General features: G+C 56.3%; 2 protein-coding genes and 1 long non-coding RNA gene across 5 annotated transcripts; 1 reads left to right on the top strand and 2 right to left on the bottom strand.

Moving 5' to 3' along the window:
* Positions 1-445: 445 nt before the first annotated feature.
* ELMOD3 (ELMO domain containing 3) lies at positions 446-6,842 on the bottom strand. 3 transcript variants are annotated; one of them, XM_066206133.1, is made up of 11 exons: positions 6,768-6,842; positions 5,528-5,599; positions 5,175-5,244; positions 4,802-4,864; positions 4,614-4,705; positions 4,367-4,490; positions 3,609-3,731; positions 2,881-3,011; positions 2,283-2,359; positions 2,068-2,195; positions 446-1,473 (listed from the first exon to the last, which is right to left on the bottom strand). In XM_066206133.1, exons 1-11 carry the CDS (start codon positions 6,768-6,770, stop codon positions 1,319-1,321), a joined length of 1,038 nt encoding a protein of 345 aa, XP_066062230.1. In that variant the 5' UTR covers positions 6,771-6,842; the 3' UTR covers positions 446-1,318. The 3 variants fall into 3 exon arrangements, with proteins under 3 accessions (XP_066062230.1, XP_066062231.1, XP_066062232.1); XM_066206134.1 differs by lacking the exon at positions 6,768-6,842 and adding an exon at positions 6,287-6,588; XM_066206135.1 differs by lacking the exon at positions 6,768-6,842 and adding an exon at positions 5,927-5,988.
* Positions 6,681-13,058, top strand: RETSAT (retinol saturase). The gene is made up of 11 exons (XM_066206116.1): positions 6,681-6,952; positions 7,386-7,568; positions 8,140-8,384; positions 8,895-9,096; positions 9,582-9,779; positions 9,877-9,996; positions 10,556-10,694; positions 10,836-10,945; positions 11,220-11,386; positions 11,755-11,914; positions 12,326-13,058. Exons 1-11 carry the CDS (start codon positions 6,769-6,771, stop codon positions 12,469-12,471), a joined length of 1,854 nt encoding a protein of 617 aa, XP_066062213.1. The 5' UTR covers positions 6,681-6,768; the 3' UTR covers positions 12,472-13,058.
* On the bottom strand, positions 8,066-9,095 carry LOC136302676 (uncharacterized). The gene is made up of 2 exons (XR_010724109.1): positions 9,006-9,095; positions 8,066-8,396 (listed from the first exon to the last, which is right to left on the bottom strand). It is a non-coding gene; the product is annotated as an uncharacterized lncRNA (long non-coding RNA).
* Positions 13,059-13,507: the final 449 nt, after the last annotated feature.

The following is a 13,507-nucleotide window of genomic DNA, read 5'->3' on the forward strand; positions in this document are numbered from 1 at the left end:
AAAACCTCCCAAAAACAAAGGAAAAAACAAAGGCAAAAAAAACCACCAAACCAAACTAGGAAAAGGGTGGTGGGGCCTCTTTCCCTCCTTTTTGTCTTTTTTCTCATCTTTTCCTTCCTCCTTTTTTCCTTGTCTCATTTGTTTCTTGGTTTTTTGCCCTCCTTTTTTCTTGTACCTTTGCTTTTATTCTCCTTTTATACCATCCTTTCTTTTTTTCTTGTCTTTTCTATTCCTCCCTTATCCCAGATCCCAGATACCACTCCCAAATGTGTTCCCGCAGGTGCAAGACTCCCCCGACCTCCCCAACAGGTGACACCTCCACCTCTTCCCCTCATCCCTCCCTGGTCCCTGCATCCCGCCTGCACTTCTCCCCCCCTTCCTGGTACTCCCATCCTCCTGCATCCCCCCAACCAACCCCATCCCCAACCCACATCATTTTCCCCCCAAAACACCTGATAAAACACCTGAAAAGGATTCTCCCTTCAATTTCCACAATAATTCAATGTCGGGAGAGCAAATCCCAACTCCAGGCTCATTCTTCTCCATTTATTTTTTTTTTTTTTTCCATCCAGGAGCATTCCTAGCCACCAGGAAGCATTTCCCTTTCAGGGGGGCTGGGGCCAAAACACTCCATTCTCCTCCCAGTTCCCACTTCTCTCCTCCAAACCCCTCATTTCTCTCCAGATTTGGGCTTTGGGGGCTGTTTTTTCCCATTTTTAGAGGACATTCCCAAGCACTGGCCCTGAGCTGCTCCAGAGGGAATAACCCTTCCCCTCCTCTCTGGAGCTCTCACCCCTCATTTCTCTCCTCCACAGCACCTTTTTCACCCCAAAGTGGACTCTGGGCACCCCCAGTTCACCTTTCCTTCCCCCAGATACAAAGTCCAGTGGCAAATCCAAAACTCTCTTTTCCACCAGACCTCTCATGTCCCCCCTTTAATAACTTTCTTGGGTGCTGACACCCCACAGTGACCCCGGGGGATCTGCCACAGCCCAAAGTGGAGGTTACCCATTCCAGGCACGGCTGGCATGGAATCCAGGAACCCCGCAGCTCCACCTGGGAAGGACCCAGGTGGGACCCTGGATTTGGGATGAAGAGAGGGACCATCCCAGTGCCAAGCTGGGTGGCTCATGGAATCTCCTGCTCCACCACCTCTTCCTCCTTTGCTTCCAGAGAGTTCCACCCAGAGTAGGCAAAATCCTGGCTCCATGACTTCTTCCAGCCCTTCCTGAGCCCCCAAAGCAGGGGGAACACCACTGTGTCTCCCTCCAAAGGCTGATCCACCAACAAAATTCCCTATGCAGCATCCCACTCCATGTCAGGAATCTCCCTTCAGCTCCACTCCCGGGTCACAGATGCTGGTGAAGTGGATCTGGGAGGAGGGAGAAGAGAGAGGCCGAAGGCCACGGCTCAGGTAGGCTTCCAGGGATTTCAGCAGCTGTCTCGGCTTCTTTTTAGTGGATAATTCCAGCTCTGGAAAGGTCAGAGGGGGAAAAGGTTGAGGGGAGCAGGGCCTGGATGGTGTCAAGGGTCCAATACATCCAGTGTCCCAACATTTTCACTTGGGAAAGGGCACGTTCATGCCTTCCTTGGGATGAGGAAGCACAGGAAGCTCAACGCCAGCCTAAGCACCCTTGAGATTGGAATGCAGGGAAGATGAGGCGAAGCTTGAGCCCAGAAGTGCCAGCTGGATCCTAATTTCTGAGGGTTACATTAGTCCCACTGACAGCAATCCTCTCTGGAATAATTCATGGACAGGGGCTAAGCAATGGCTCCCTGTGAGCCTGGGGAGCAGGGAATGTCCCCACATGTCACCCACCCCATCACAGCATCGATCTGGGGTGGTAAACGTGAGGAAAAACATCCCTTGAAACACTGGGATAGGGAAAAACTGTGGTAAAAGCTCAGTGTGAGGATTAAACTGGGAATGTTTGGATTTCTTGGGCATTACAGCCCTTGGCACTGGGCTGGGATGTGCTGAGAACACAGCGAGGAGTGTTTTGAGGCTGTTGTCCTGAGGATGTCCCCCCAGGGAAAGCTGGGAAGGGAAAATCGGGGAAGACGAACCCTTGAGGAAGAGGCCAGCGTCAGCGATGGTCCCATGCTGCCGCTTCCAGAGGCGGGAGAGCAGCAGGAAGGCAGCAGCATACAGGTCATTCAGCACCCCAATCACCTGCTGCCGCCGGTTGCACTCCCTGGAAAGGGGGAGAGGGCTCAGCCACATTCTGGGAAGGGGAAGGACCCAGGATGCAGCTTGAGACTCCAAAACCAATCCCCCTCACCGGGAGAGCCGCTCCTCCTGCAGCGCCTGGATGACGATCCGGGTGATGTTGACAGACATGATGCAGAAGGGGAAATTCTGGAAAACAACCAGAATTCCAGCATTATGGAAGGTCAGACCCTCCTCCTCTCTGCCACCTCTGGCCTTTTGACACCACATCCATGCATCCGCAAATCCATGGAATGGATTCATGGGATCCACGCACTGGGATAACAGCCCTACAAATCCAGGCTTGAATGGGTGCTGAGGGTCGAGCCGATCTTGTACCCATGCTTAAACCCAGACTAAAATGTGGAATTTAGGAAGACAGGCTCCACTCACTCCCATTTTCCTGCTGCCCAACTCTCCAGCCTGTTTATCTCACTCCAAGCCAGTATCAAATCTCTAAAATCCTGTTTCCAACATAAATACAGCACTTCGAGCTCTGCTCCAGCCTGGATCGGGGCTCTTGGGCACCACCTTCTTCCCCTCACAAGCACAAGGTGGTTCAGCAGCCCAAAAAAAAAACTCAGAAGAGAAGGTTTTTGTTCTTCCCTTTCCCAGAGCATTTGGGAATTCCAAGGGAGATCCCCTGGCAGGGAGGAGGGGGAAGGTCATGCCTGGGTTTCATGCTGGGAGAGCCGGAAAATCTCCTGTGCCAGCGGCAGCGTCCGAGAATCCAAGACAAAGAACAGGATCTGCATCAGCCCCAGCATTCCCGTCCCACGCAGGTCGGTCCCAGGATCCGCGCCTGGGAAGGTGAGCGACAGCATGGAGTCGCTCTCTGTCACCTACCCACTTCCATGGGCCGTTTATTCCCTGTATTCCCTGTCACTGCACTTCCAGAGTCCAAGAATCCTGGGGATTCCCTTTCCTGAGGGAAAGCTTTCAGGCAAGTTTCCTAATGGGGCCATCACTGTGCCTATCTGGGCATTAACCAGCCCCTGCTCCACCCCACCACTCCCATTTCTGCGCTTTTCCAGGAACTACCAGCTTTTTTATGAATATGGTACTGGGATAACACAGCTAACCAGTTCAGATGTTGTACTGGGGTCAGTTTGGGTTAATCCTTCTATGGATAAAGGGATTGAGAGTGCCTTTGGGAATTTTGCAGGAATATGGAGAGGAGTGGGAGGACTGGGGTGATCAAAACCTGGAATCAGTTTTGGGATCCAAGAAGGACATTCAGGTGCTGGAGCAAGTCCAAGGGAGGGCAGTGGAGCTGGGTCTGGAGCACAGGGAGTGACTCAGGGAGCTGGGACAGAACAGTTGCTCCAGGGAAGGTTTGCATGGATTTTGGGAATGGGCCTGGGGATCTCCCCAGAAAGAGGGCTGCTCTCTCTCCTACCCTGGAAGCCCAGGTCCTCCCAGTGTGCTCCATAGCGCGGGCAGCCCAGCCTGGAGCGCGTCAGCTGCCGGTAGATGGTCTGCAGGATCCGCATGTGCACCCACTCTGAGTCATCCAGGGCACCTGCAGAGAGGGAGCCAAAACCCAGCTGGCTGAAAACACTCTTGGGGGTCTAAAAAACATACCTCAGTGCCCCAAGAACACCCCTCGGTCCCCAAAAACATTCCTTGGCACCTAAAAAAACAACCTCACATCCTCCAAAAAAAAAAATCCCCTTACCTAAAGATGCCCCTTGGCACCAAAAACCCTCAGCAGCCAAACCCGTGCCCCATAGCACCCTAAAAATCCCCCCAGTTTCTCAAAAACAGCCCTCAGCAACCAAAAGATGCCTCTTGGGAGTCAAAAGACCCCAAACTCACCCCTCAACACTAAAAAACCCACAGTGCTCAGAAAATGTCCCTCAGTGCCCAAACCCATACCCTCCAAAAATGCCCTCACAGCACCTAAAAACCACAGCTTGGAACCTTAAAAACCCCCTTGGTGCCCAGAAAGGCCACTCAGCCCCCAAACCCACAGGCCCAGGGTTTCCATGTGTGTGCGACCCCCTCATGCCAAGGGACTGGGTGATTCACATCCCATTTGCCCCTGGACTGAGGGGCAGAGGGGCCGTGGAGCCAGAGGGCTCCCACCTGCAGCTGTGTCTGTAGGGAGCAGGATGAGATCCAGCAGGGCACAAAGGGGACCCCGGGGCCACTCACACTGTGCCATGGCCAGCGCCAGCTCCTGCTCTCCCCGGAGCTGCGGCCGCAGCCGGGGAGGCCCACAGAGGCAGCGGAGCAGGGCAGCCAGGATCCCCCGGCGCCCCGGGGTCCGGACCTTCCCCTGCAGGAGAAACAGCCCAAACCCATCAGGGAACGCAGCCAGAGGCGGGGGGAGGGGGCTGGTGCCCCCCACTCCTACTTCCTACACTCCCAGCAAGGAGCGGGAGCCGCAGCCCAGCCGTACCCGGCTCTTGGAGAGCTCCGCCCTCTGGAAGTGCTGCAGCGCCTCAGTGAAGGAAATCGGAGGGAGGGGCGCGCCTGAGGTGCCCCCCAATCCTGCAGGGAGGCAGGGAGTGGGTCAGACCCTCCAGGGTGCAGTTCCTTTCCCCCTTCCTGGACATTTCCAGCTACCAGGCCCGTTAGTCCCAGTACCTGACTGGATCTCTTCCAGAGCCTCCCATTCCTCCCGGGCCTGGCGCTGCTCCTCGCTGATCCCTTGCACAAGGGAAGGGGTACAGGAGTCAGATCTGGATGGCAGACATGGAGTGGGAGTTTTCCTCCCTCCCCCCCAACACTGCTCAGTACACCCTAGGGCTGTATTTTCTCTTTTGCAAGGAAAATCCCAACCGGAGCCACCCGGGGCACCACAAGGTTTATCTTGGGTGAATTTGGGGAATAATCTGGGACCATACGGATTTGACACCACCCCCCGGCCACTTGCTCTCTGGGGTCCCTCCGAGCCCTGCAGGTGACTTTCCCACCAGGAAACACCATGATTGATCCAAGGCAAGCAGAAGAAGCTCACCAGGGTCTGGGGGCTGCCCCGATCCGAGCACCAGCTCCTGCAGGACATCTTCCTGCCCCAGAGCTGGAATCTGAAGGGACAGAGGGAACACAGTGTCACTCCCTGCGACGGACCCCAGACACCAACCGACCCCGAATTCCAAGCTTTTTCCCCAGGGAACAGCCCCTGTGCCCCGCGAGAAGGTGGCTCAGGCCCCTTCAGAAGGGTCTGTACCCTTAAGATGATTTTATGTGGTTGTAACGGTAGAAAATGAGCAATGAAGGAAAGTGGGGGGCTGGGACCCCTGAGGTGGGGGGCCCCTCGGCTGTCGGTTGCGGCAGGGTCTGGCCGGACACCCACGGACGGGGACTTGCCGGGGGGACAAGGCGCTGCCGCTCCTCCGGCTGCTCCTCCGGCCCCTCCGAGCCCCCGACGCCGCTCATGGCCTGCGGGAGAGGAGGGGATCAGGTGGTGCGATGAGGGTGTCCCAGCGACTGACACCCCCAGAACCACCCCAGGCCCTCAGGAACCCCTCCGGGCCACTCAGGGTCTCCTACCCCTGAAGAGCCTTCGGCAGCTCTCAGCACCCCTCAGGAGCCCTCCCCAGGCCCCTTTCAGCCCCTCGGGAATCCCCCAACCCGCTCAGGGCCCCCTAGTCCCTCAGCAGCCCCCCAACCCCTCAGGAGCCTCCTGCCGCCCACAGCACCTCCCAGTCTCACAGTGTCTCCAAACCCCTCAAGAGCCCGTTCCAGCCCCCGCTCGGCACATCAAACCTCTCTGACTCTTCAAGCTCCCACAGCCGGAGCTCGCCGCACTGCCCAGGCGCGGCCGCGCTGCACGCCGGGAGCTGTAGTCCGCACCTCCGCACACTATTGAAGAGGGCGCCCGGACTACAATTCCCGGCGTGCACCGCGCGATGAGGAGTCGGAGGCGCGCGAGGGTCAGCAAGGGGGCGGGGCTGAGGTCGGGTAGGGCGGGGCCCAAGAGGCGGGGCTGGAACGGGGGCGGTGCCCGGAGCGCGACTCGGGGTTTCCGGGGTCTGCCCCGGGGTGATCAGTGCCAGCTGCCAGCGCCCAGTGTCAGTTCCCAGTCCCACTACCAGTTATCAGTTCCAGCTCCCAGTATGCCAGTACCAGCTCCTATTACGCCAGTGCCAACTCCCGGTGTCGCCAGCTCCCAGTGCCTGCTCCTGGTGCCCAGAGTCAGCTCTCACTGCACAGTCTCAACTCCCAGTGTCCAGGACCAGCTCTCGGTGCCCAGTGCCACTTCCCAGTCCCAGCTTCCAGCGCTCAGTCCCCGCTCCCAGTATGCCACTGCCACCTCCCACTGTAGCAGTGCCAGGTCCCAGTCCCAGCTCCCTGTGCCCAGCGCCTGCTTCTTGTTTCCTGTTTCCAGCTCACAGAATCGCAGTGTCCGCCCCCAGTGCCCAGTCCCAGCTCCCAGTGCCCGGTGCCAGCCCCCGCTCCCCCGCCCCTCCCCGCGGCCCCCCCCCGCCCAGTGCCGGAGCCACCCCCCGTCGCCGCTGTTCCTGTTCTTGCTTGTCCTCGCCGGCCCCGCCGCTGTTCTCGGCTCCGCGGGGCAGAGCGGGACTTCCGCAGTCGGAAGGCACAGCACCATGTGGCTGCAGGCGCTGCTCTTCCTCGCCCCCGTTCTCCTCCTCCTCGTCGTCCTCCTCCCGCTCCTCTCCCTCCTGCTCCCGCGGGTCCCGGGCAGCCGCAACCCCTTCGCCACCGACAGCCGCCGCCCGCCCGCCCCGCTCGTCACGGACAAGGCTGTGCGCAGGACAGTCGTCAAGACAGGTACGGCACCCCCGGGGCATCAACCCTCTCGGCGGCATTAAACCCCGGCGTGGCATCAACAGCCCAGAGTGTCACCGCACCCCAGGACAGCATTGGCCTCAGGGTGGAATTAATCCACCGGGTTGGCAGCACCTCCGGGGTGTTATTAATCCCCCCGGGCTGGCAGCGCCCCCAGAGCGGCATCCCCGCAGGGTGGCATCACCCCCGGGGTGCCATGGACCGCCGGGGCAGTATGGACCCCACCGAGAGTGGCATCAGCCCCCCCAGGGCAGCATTTCCAGCTGCACCAGCATTCATTAACCCCCCGGGGTGGCATTGTCACCCCCGCCCCCCCCCCCGAGTGTCACCCCCGAGGTGCCACCTGTTCACCGTGGTTTCGGGGGTCCCCGATGCTCTGGGGTGTCCCCGCAGTGACGACTCCCTTTCCCCACAGTGTTCTCAGCAGAGAAGGTGCCCCAAGGGCTCGATGCCATCGTGGTAGGCAGCGGCATCGGTGGCCTGGCAGCTGCAGCACTGCTGGCCAAGGCTGGCTGGCGTGTGCTGGTCCTGGAGCAGCACGGGAAGTTGGGGGGCTGCTGCCACACCTTCACCGAGAAGGGCTTTGAGTTTGACACTGGTATGATTCGGGGCCCCAGGTTCCCCCGGGATCCAAGGGAGGGGCATGGAATACCCTCCAGGTGGGAATCGCACCCATTGGGGTGAAGACCATGGCTGCCCAGCACACACCTCGCAGTAGACAAACCATTTTCCTGCTCTTCACCCCAAAATCCTCTGAGTGTAGGATACCAAGCCCCTCAGATTCCCCATATCCAGCCCCTATATATTCCCAGCCTGGGGGATGTCACATCGGGACACATCTTGCTGGCAAACTTCTTGTGGCAAGACAAAGTCCAGCTCTGCATGTCCCCAGATCTCCGGGATTAATTATTTACAGCAGAGATGAATAGGAAAGTGTAACAAAATTCCAAAATTACCAGCTAAAAACACTATGGTCAGTGCCACTCAGCCCGGTTGGGAGGCGGGTGTATCCCAGATTTTCCCTTTCCATTCCACATGAAGCTGATGGGGTGAGGATGGATAAATAAGAGGTGGGTTTGGTGTGTCCTGGGGTGGGAAAATAAAAAGAAAAAAAAAAAGGTGAAAATAAAGGAAAAAAGATGAAAATAAAGAAAAAATTTCTATTTTAGGGATCCATTATGTGGGGCAGATGCAGGAGGGCTCCCTGATGCGCTTCCTGGTGGACCAGCTGACAGATGGGCAGCTGGAGTGGGCCCCACTCCCAGCCACCTACGATGCCGTGGTTTTGGGGGACCCCCAGGGTGCTGGCAAGACCTTCCACATCCATTCTGGGAAGAGGGAATATTTCCGGAGGCTGAAGGAGCAGTTCCCTGGGGAGGCAGCGGCCATTGATGAGTTCCAGCGGTTGGTGAAGGTAGGAGCGGATCTGGGTGGGATTAAAATGAAAGGAGTTTAGATCTGAGGAGTCACACAAAGAGGGGAACCCCCCTGGCACCTGGATACTGGGCACCCCTAGGGAATGATGGTGTCACCCCAAAAGCATTGGGAAACATATGCAAAATCACCCCTTTTCTGCCTCAAAAATGCAGCATCGCATGTTTTGGGGGAGATTTCTTTAAGGAAGAAGTTCTTTAAGGAGTTGGGGCAGATTTCTTTAAGGAAGATGTTTTGAAGAACCGTTTTTTTTAGGGAGCTTTTTGGAGGAAATTTTTGGGAGGACCTTTTTGGAGGAGTTTCGGTGGGGAAGATTTTTTGGGGAAGCTTTTATTAAAAGAGGTTTTTGAGGGAAGATTTTTGAGGGAGGCAGTACCCCCCTTGCCCACAGCTCCCCGGGATGCCCAGCAGTGAATTTAAGGGAAAAAAATGCTTTGGGGTGTGTCTGAGCCCCCGGGTCTGTGTGGTGAGCCCCAGGCTCTTCCCGCAGAGTGCCAGCCGCGGGATTGTGCTGCTGGGGGTACTGAAGATGCTCCCACGGTTCCTGGCCACACTCCTGATTTGCTCCAGGCTGCTCCCACGCCTCTTCTCCTTCTCCTACCTGGCCTCACGCAGCCTCAAGGAGGTGGTGGATGGTCTCACCCCCAACCCGGAGCTCCGGGCTGTCCTCAGCTACATCTTCCCCACTTACGGTAGGTGACCAGGAGGTCCTGGGATGACATTAAACGCTTTAGAAACAGAAAAAAAGGTAAGAACACCCTTTTTTACATGCTTTTGGAAGGTTTGCAGGAATGCTGTGGTGGATGCTTCATCAGCATCCTCGTCCCCAAGTCACTGGCAGGTGACGTGTCCCCATTGCTTGTCTCTATCTCTTTCCCTCTACGTTCTTCATCTTTCCTATGGGGTGACATCGTTCCTGTACAAGGGAATGTTCCTGAGCTTCCCCCTTCCCTCCATCCCATCATCTGGGCTTTGCTCACAGCCCCCCATGACTTGGTCAGGTTGGTGACCATGGGCTTTGCCATGGGGACACCCACACCCAATGTCCTCCCTACTCCTCCAGGTTCCTCACCTTCTTCTCAGTGTTGTGTCCAGGGTGTTCCTCGTCCTAAAATATTTAGGATAAGCTTCAAACCCACGATTTGCCCAAACCCACCTTGACTGCCCGTTTTTCCAGGTGTGCTCCCCTCCAAGGCCAGCTTCTCCATGCACAGCATCCTGGTGAACCACTTCCTCCATGGCGCATGGTATCCCAAGGGTGGGGCCGGGGAAATTGCCTTCCACACCATTCCTGTGATCCGGAAGGCTGGAGGCAACGTGTTTGGGAAGGCGCCGGTGCAGAGGATCCTGCTGGACTCCCAGGGCAGAGCATGCGGTGAGCTCTAGCCTGGGATGGGGCATGGGGCTGCTCCCCAAAGTGCAGTTCCTTTCACCAGCACCTCATTCTTCCCCTTCTGGATTTTCCCACCCAGGTGTGAGTGTCAAAAAAGGCCAAGATTCAGTGGATATCTTTGCTCCCGTGATCATTTCGGATGCTGGGATCTTCAACACCTACGAGAGGCTGCTGCCAGCGGAGGCGCAGGCTCTGCCAGGTACTGCGTCAGTGCTGGGCTCCGGCGGGGTTACGGTGTTAATCCCATCCTGAACTTCATCGGAAAGTGGATTTATCAATTAACATGGGCAAACCCCCTGTCGCTCCTGTGCCACAGCCCTTAAAACCCAGCCCTGACCGCTCATTTCTTCACAGGGGTTTTATTAAGCTTAAATTAATTGGCCCAAATTGGCTGTAGTTTGCAAAGTCCTGGTTTGGTGTGAGGATTCCTTAAAAAACACAGTGCAGGGCCCTAAAATTTTTGAAAGTTCATGGAATGTCCACTTAAAGTTGGATTGCCAGAAAATCTTCTGGAAGGGGCAAGGATGGGGGAAAGGGGAGGGGTTGGGTGGAAGGGGACAGAGGTGCTTGGGAAGGGGCACAATTAGGTGGAAGGGTCGCAGCTGGGTGGAAGGGGGATGGTTGTGTGGGTGGGAAGGGTCAGGGTTTGGTGGGAAAGGACCAGGACTGGAGAAACCACTTCTTTGTAGCTGAGGATCCTAGAAAAGCCTGATTTCCCCCAGAACAGGCTAATTCCCCTTTTTTCCTCCACATTGCAGAGATCCAGTCCCAGCTCCACATGGTAACCCACGGTGAGGGGGGTTTCACCGTCTTCGTTGGCCTCAGCGGCTCAAGGGAAGAGCTGGGGCTGGTACCCATGAACTACTTCATGTTCCCAGGGAATGACCTGGATGGAATGTAGGTTTGGCTTCACCTTGGATGTGCTTCACTGAGTGTAAGGAGATGAATTCCTGGGGAGTGACTCAGTGATTTGGCCGTAAGGAGAATTCAGGGAAAGGTGTGCACTGCACCCCAGGTCAGCCCTTCTCTCTCATGCAGGATGAAGCGCTACCTGGCTTCGTCCAGAGAAGAAGCTGCCAACAACATCCCTTTTATATTTGTCACTTCGCCATCAGCCAAGGACCCCACCTGGGAAATGAGGTACCCAGGTAAGGCTGACATCCAGCCACAAAAGCTTGTGAGGGGCTTCAAAACTCTTGTTGAGGTTTGGTGATCCCAAAGAAGGAGTTTCTACTCAGCTATCCATGATCAAAGCTGCTGAGCACAGGGCTTATGGAATGCAGTCAGTGATCCTGGATGGAGGACATGAAACCCCAAAGATCTGGGGACATCTCTCTGTTTGGATGGGGAGGGTTTGGAGAAGCAACAGGGTGGGATGAGGGTGGGCAGAGGAACAAGCACCCCAGCCTTGTCCTCCTGCAGGTAAATCCACGCTGGCCATCGTCACCCTTGCCAGGTATGAGTGGTTCGAGGAGTGGAAGGACAAGCAGGTCCACAAGCGGGGGGATGACTATGAAGACCTGAAGAAGACCTTTGTGGATGCCATCATGCAGACTGTCTTCAAGCTCTATCCTCGCATTGAGGGCCGGGTGAGGAAACATGGGTTCAGGGGTTCTCCAGCTCCTCTCTGGGTCGCCTCTAGCTACCCAATGACCATGGAGTCATGGAATGGTTTGGGTTGGAAAAGACCTTAAGGTTCATCCAGTTCCACCCTGTCATGAGCAGGGACACCTTCCACTAGACCAGGCTGCTCCAAGCCCCATCCAACCTGGGCAGACCTGGATGACCATCCCAGGATGATCATCCAGAACCATCCTGGGATGAAACCTGGCAAGAACCACCACCCCAGGGTCTGCGAGGAAACCCATCCCAGCCCGGACCTCCCACACCCAGGTTCCTGCAATAGCCCCCACATCCTGCTGCCCCTGCAGACCACCCTGTCTCTGTTCCCTTGCAGATCGAGTACCTCTCAGGTGGGACTCCCCTCACCAACCAGTACTACATCGCCAGTCCCCACGGGGAGTTCTATGGTGCTGACCACGGCATCCCCCGCCTGCAGGCTGAAGCCATTGCCACTGTGCGGGCAGAGACAGCTGTGCCCAACCTCTACCTGACAGGTGACAGGACCACCAGTGTCCTCAGATAAGACAGCTCTGGGGGAACAGGATGTGGGAGAGAAAATCTTCAATCCTGAAATGGAATAAAGGGAAGAGCCACTGTGGGGCAATGGAATAACGCCTGGAAAAGCAGAGTTCCATGGTCCCAAGGGGTGGAGGAAAGGGCTGTGCTCCTCCCGCTATGGGAGATTGTCTCCTTGCCCAATGCACGATGAGGCAGGATGAGGCCCTTTTCCTGCTGAAGGAAGGGTTCCTTCCTGAGAAGGTTGTGGGTTCAGACCCCAGGGATGGTGTGGGGGCAGCTGGAAGGTGGGGAAGGTGATTCCCAAACCACCCCGATGGTTGGCTGGGATGGAATGGGGAGTGAGGGCTGCTCACAGGGGGACCACGTCTGCTGCTCCCTCCTTTCAGGGCAGGATTTGTGCCTGGGGGGTTTCATGGGAGCCCTGCAAGGAGCCATCATCTGCGTTAGCACCATCCTCAAGCGCAACCTCTACGTGGATGTGGCATGGCTGAAGATGCACTCGCAGGCCACCAACTCCAAGAAGGGAGACTAAAGCCTGCCATCCCACCACCAGGGACCCTGCTCCCCACCACCTCACCCCCACTTCACTCTCAGCTGTCACACATCTGTAGCAGATGCATATCTATGTGAAGCCGAGGGATTTCAGTCCAGGAAGATGCCGTTCCCATTCCCATTCCCAGACAGATCGTGTTGGACTTCACCCCCACCAAAAAAATGCATCCCCTTCCAGCATTATGTCCAGTGCTGGTCCCTGGGCATGAAGGGAGGCCCCAAGAGCTGTCGTGGCCAGGAGAGAAGTCAAGATAATCCCAAAACAGGTGGCACCAGCAGGTACAGAATGGCCCAGCAGCTCCCACAGTCCCAGCAGCACCCATGGCTGCTTGATCTGTCGCCCTGATTCTTTAGTCTTCTGATGATGTTTACATATTTCTAATGGAGTCTCTCACTAATGTAACATAAACAAGTAGATTGTTTTCATACCAGTCAGTCTGTGATGGACTGGTGAACTAACCTCTGGGGTCAGAAAGGTGTTCCTCTCATCTACCAATCCTTGATCAAACTCCAAATCCTATTTAAATCCCAAATCATAATAAACCTATTTCTCTGCTCACCTCTGAACCTGAGTGAGTGTGGTTCTTTCATGTCCCTACCGGTGACATTGATCCTGTCAGGATCACTGACCTCCACCTGCATCTCCCAGCAAAAGCCCACCTCCACTGCAGCCCCAGAGCTGTCCAAGAGCAGCGGCGCTCGCAGGCTGTCCAGTGCTTCCAGAGTCATTCCTGGGAGCAGCAGGACCCCAGCCCCCCAGTATTCCAAATGTTTGGGTGCTGCTCTGCCCCCATTGCCCCAAGGCATCAGTGGCACAAGCACATGCTCCTTTAGCAGCAACAAAGTTCTTCTGTCTGGTGGTAAAATCTTAGGAACAGGATCAAAGTCCTCTCCAGATGGGAAGGGAAGCATGTGAGACTGGAAGTAATGAACTAGTGATAATGATCCTGAGATTTGTACTTCATGATGGGTCAGTGGGGCTGGGGGTTGTGAGGGAAAAAAGAAGGGAAAGCAGA

Source organism: Chamaea fasciata, unplaced genomic scaffold (assembly GCF_029207755.1).
Source record: "Chamaea fasciata isolate MVZ Bird 193981 ecotype frontalis unplaced genomic scaffold, bChaFas1.0.hap1 SCAF_30, whole genome shotgun sequence".
NCBI classification, from domain to species: domain Eukaryota; kingdom Metazoa; phylum Chordata; class Aves; order Passeriformes; family Sylviidae; genus Chamaea; species Chamaea fasciata.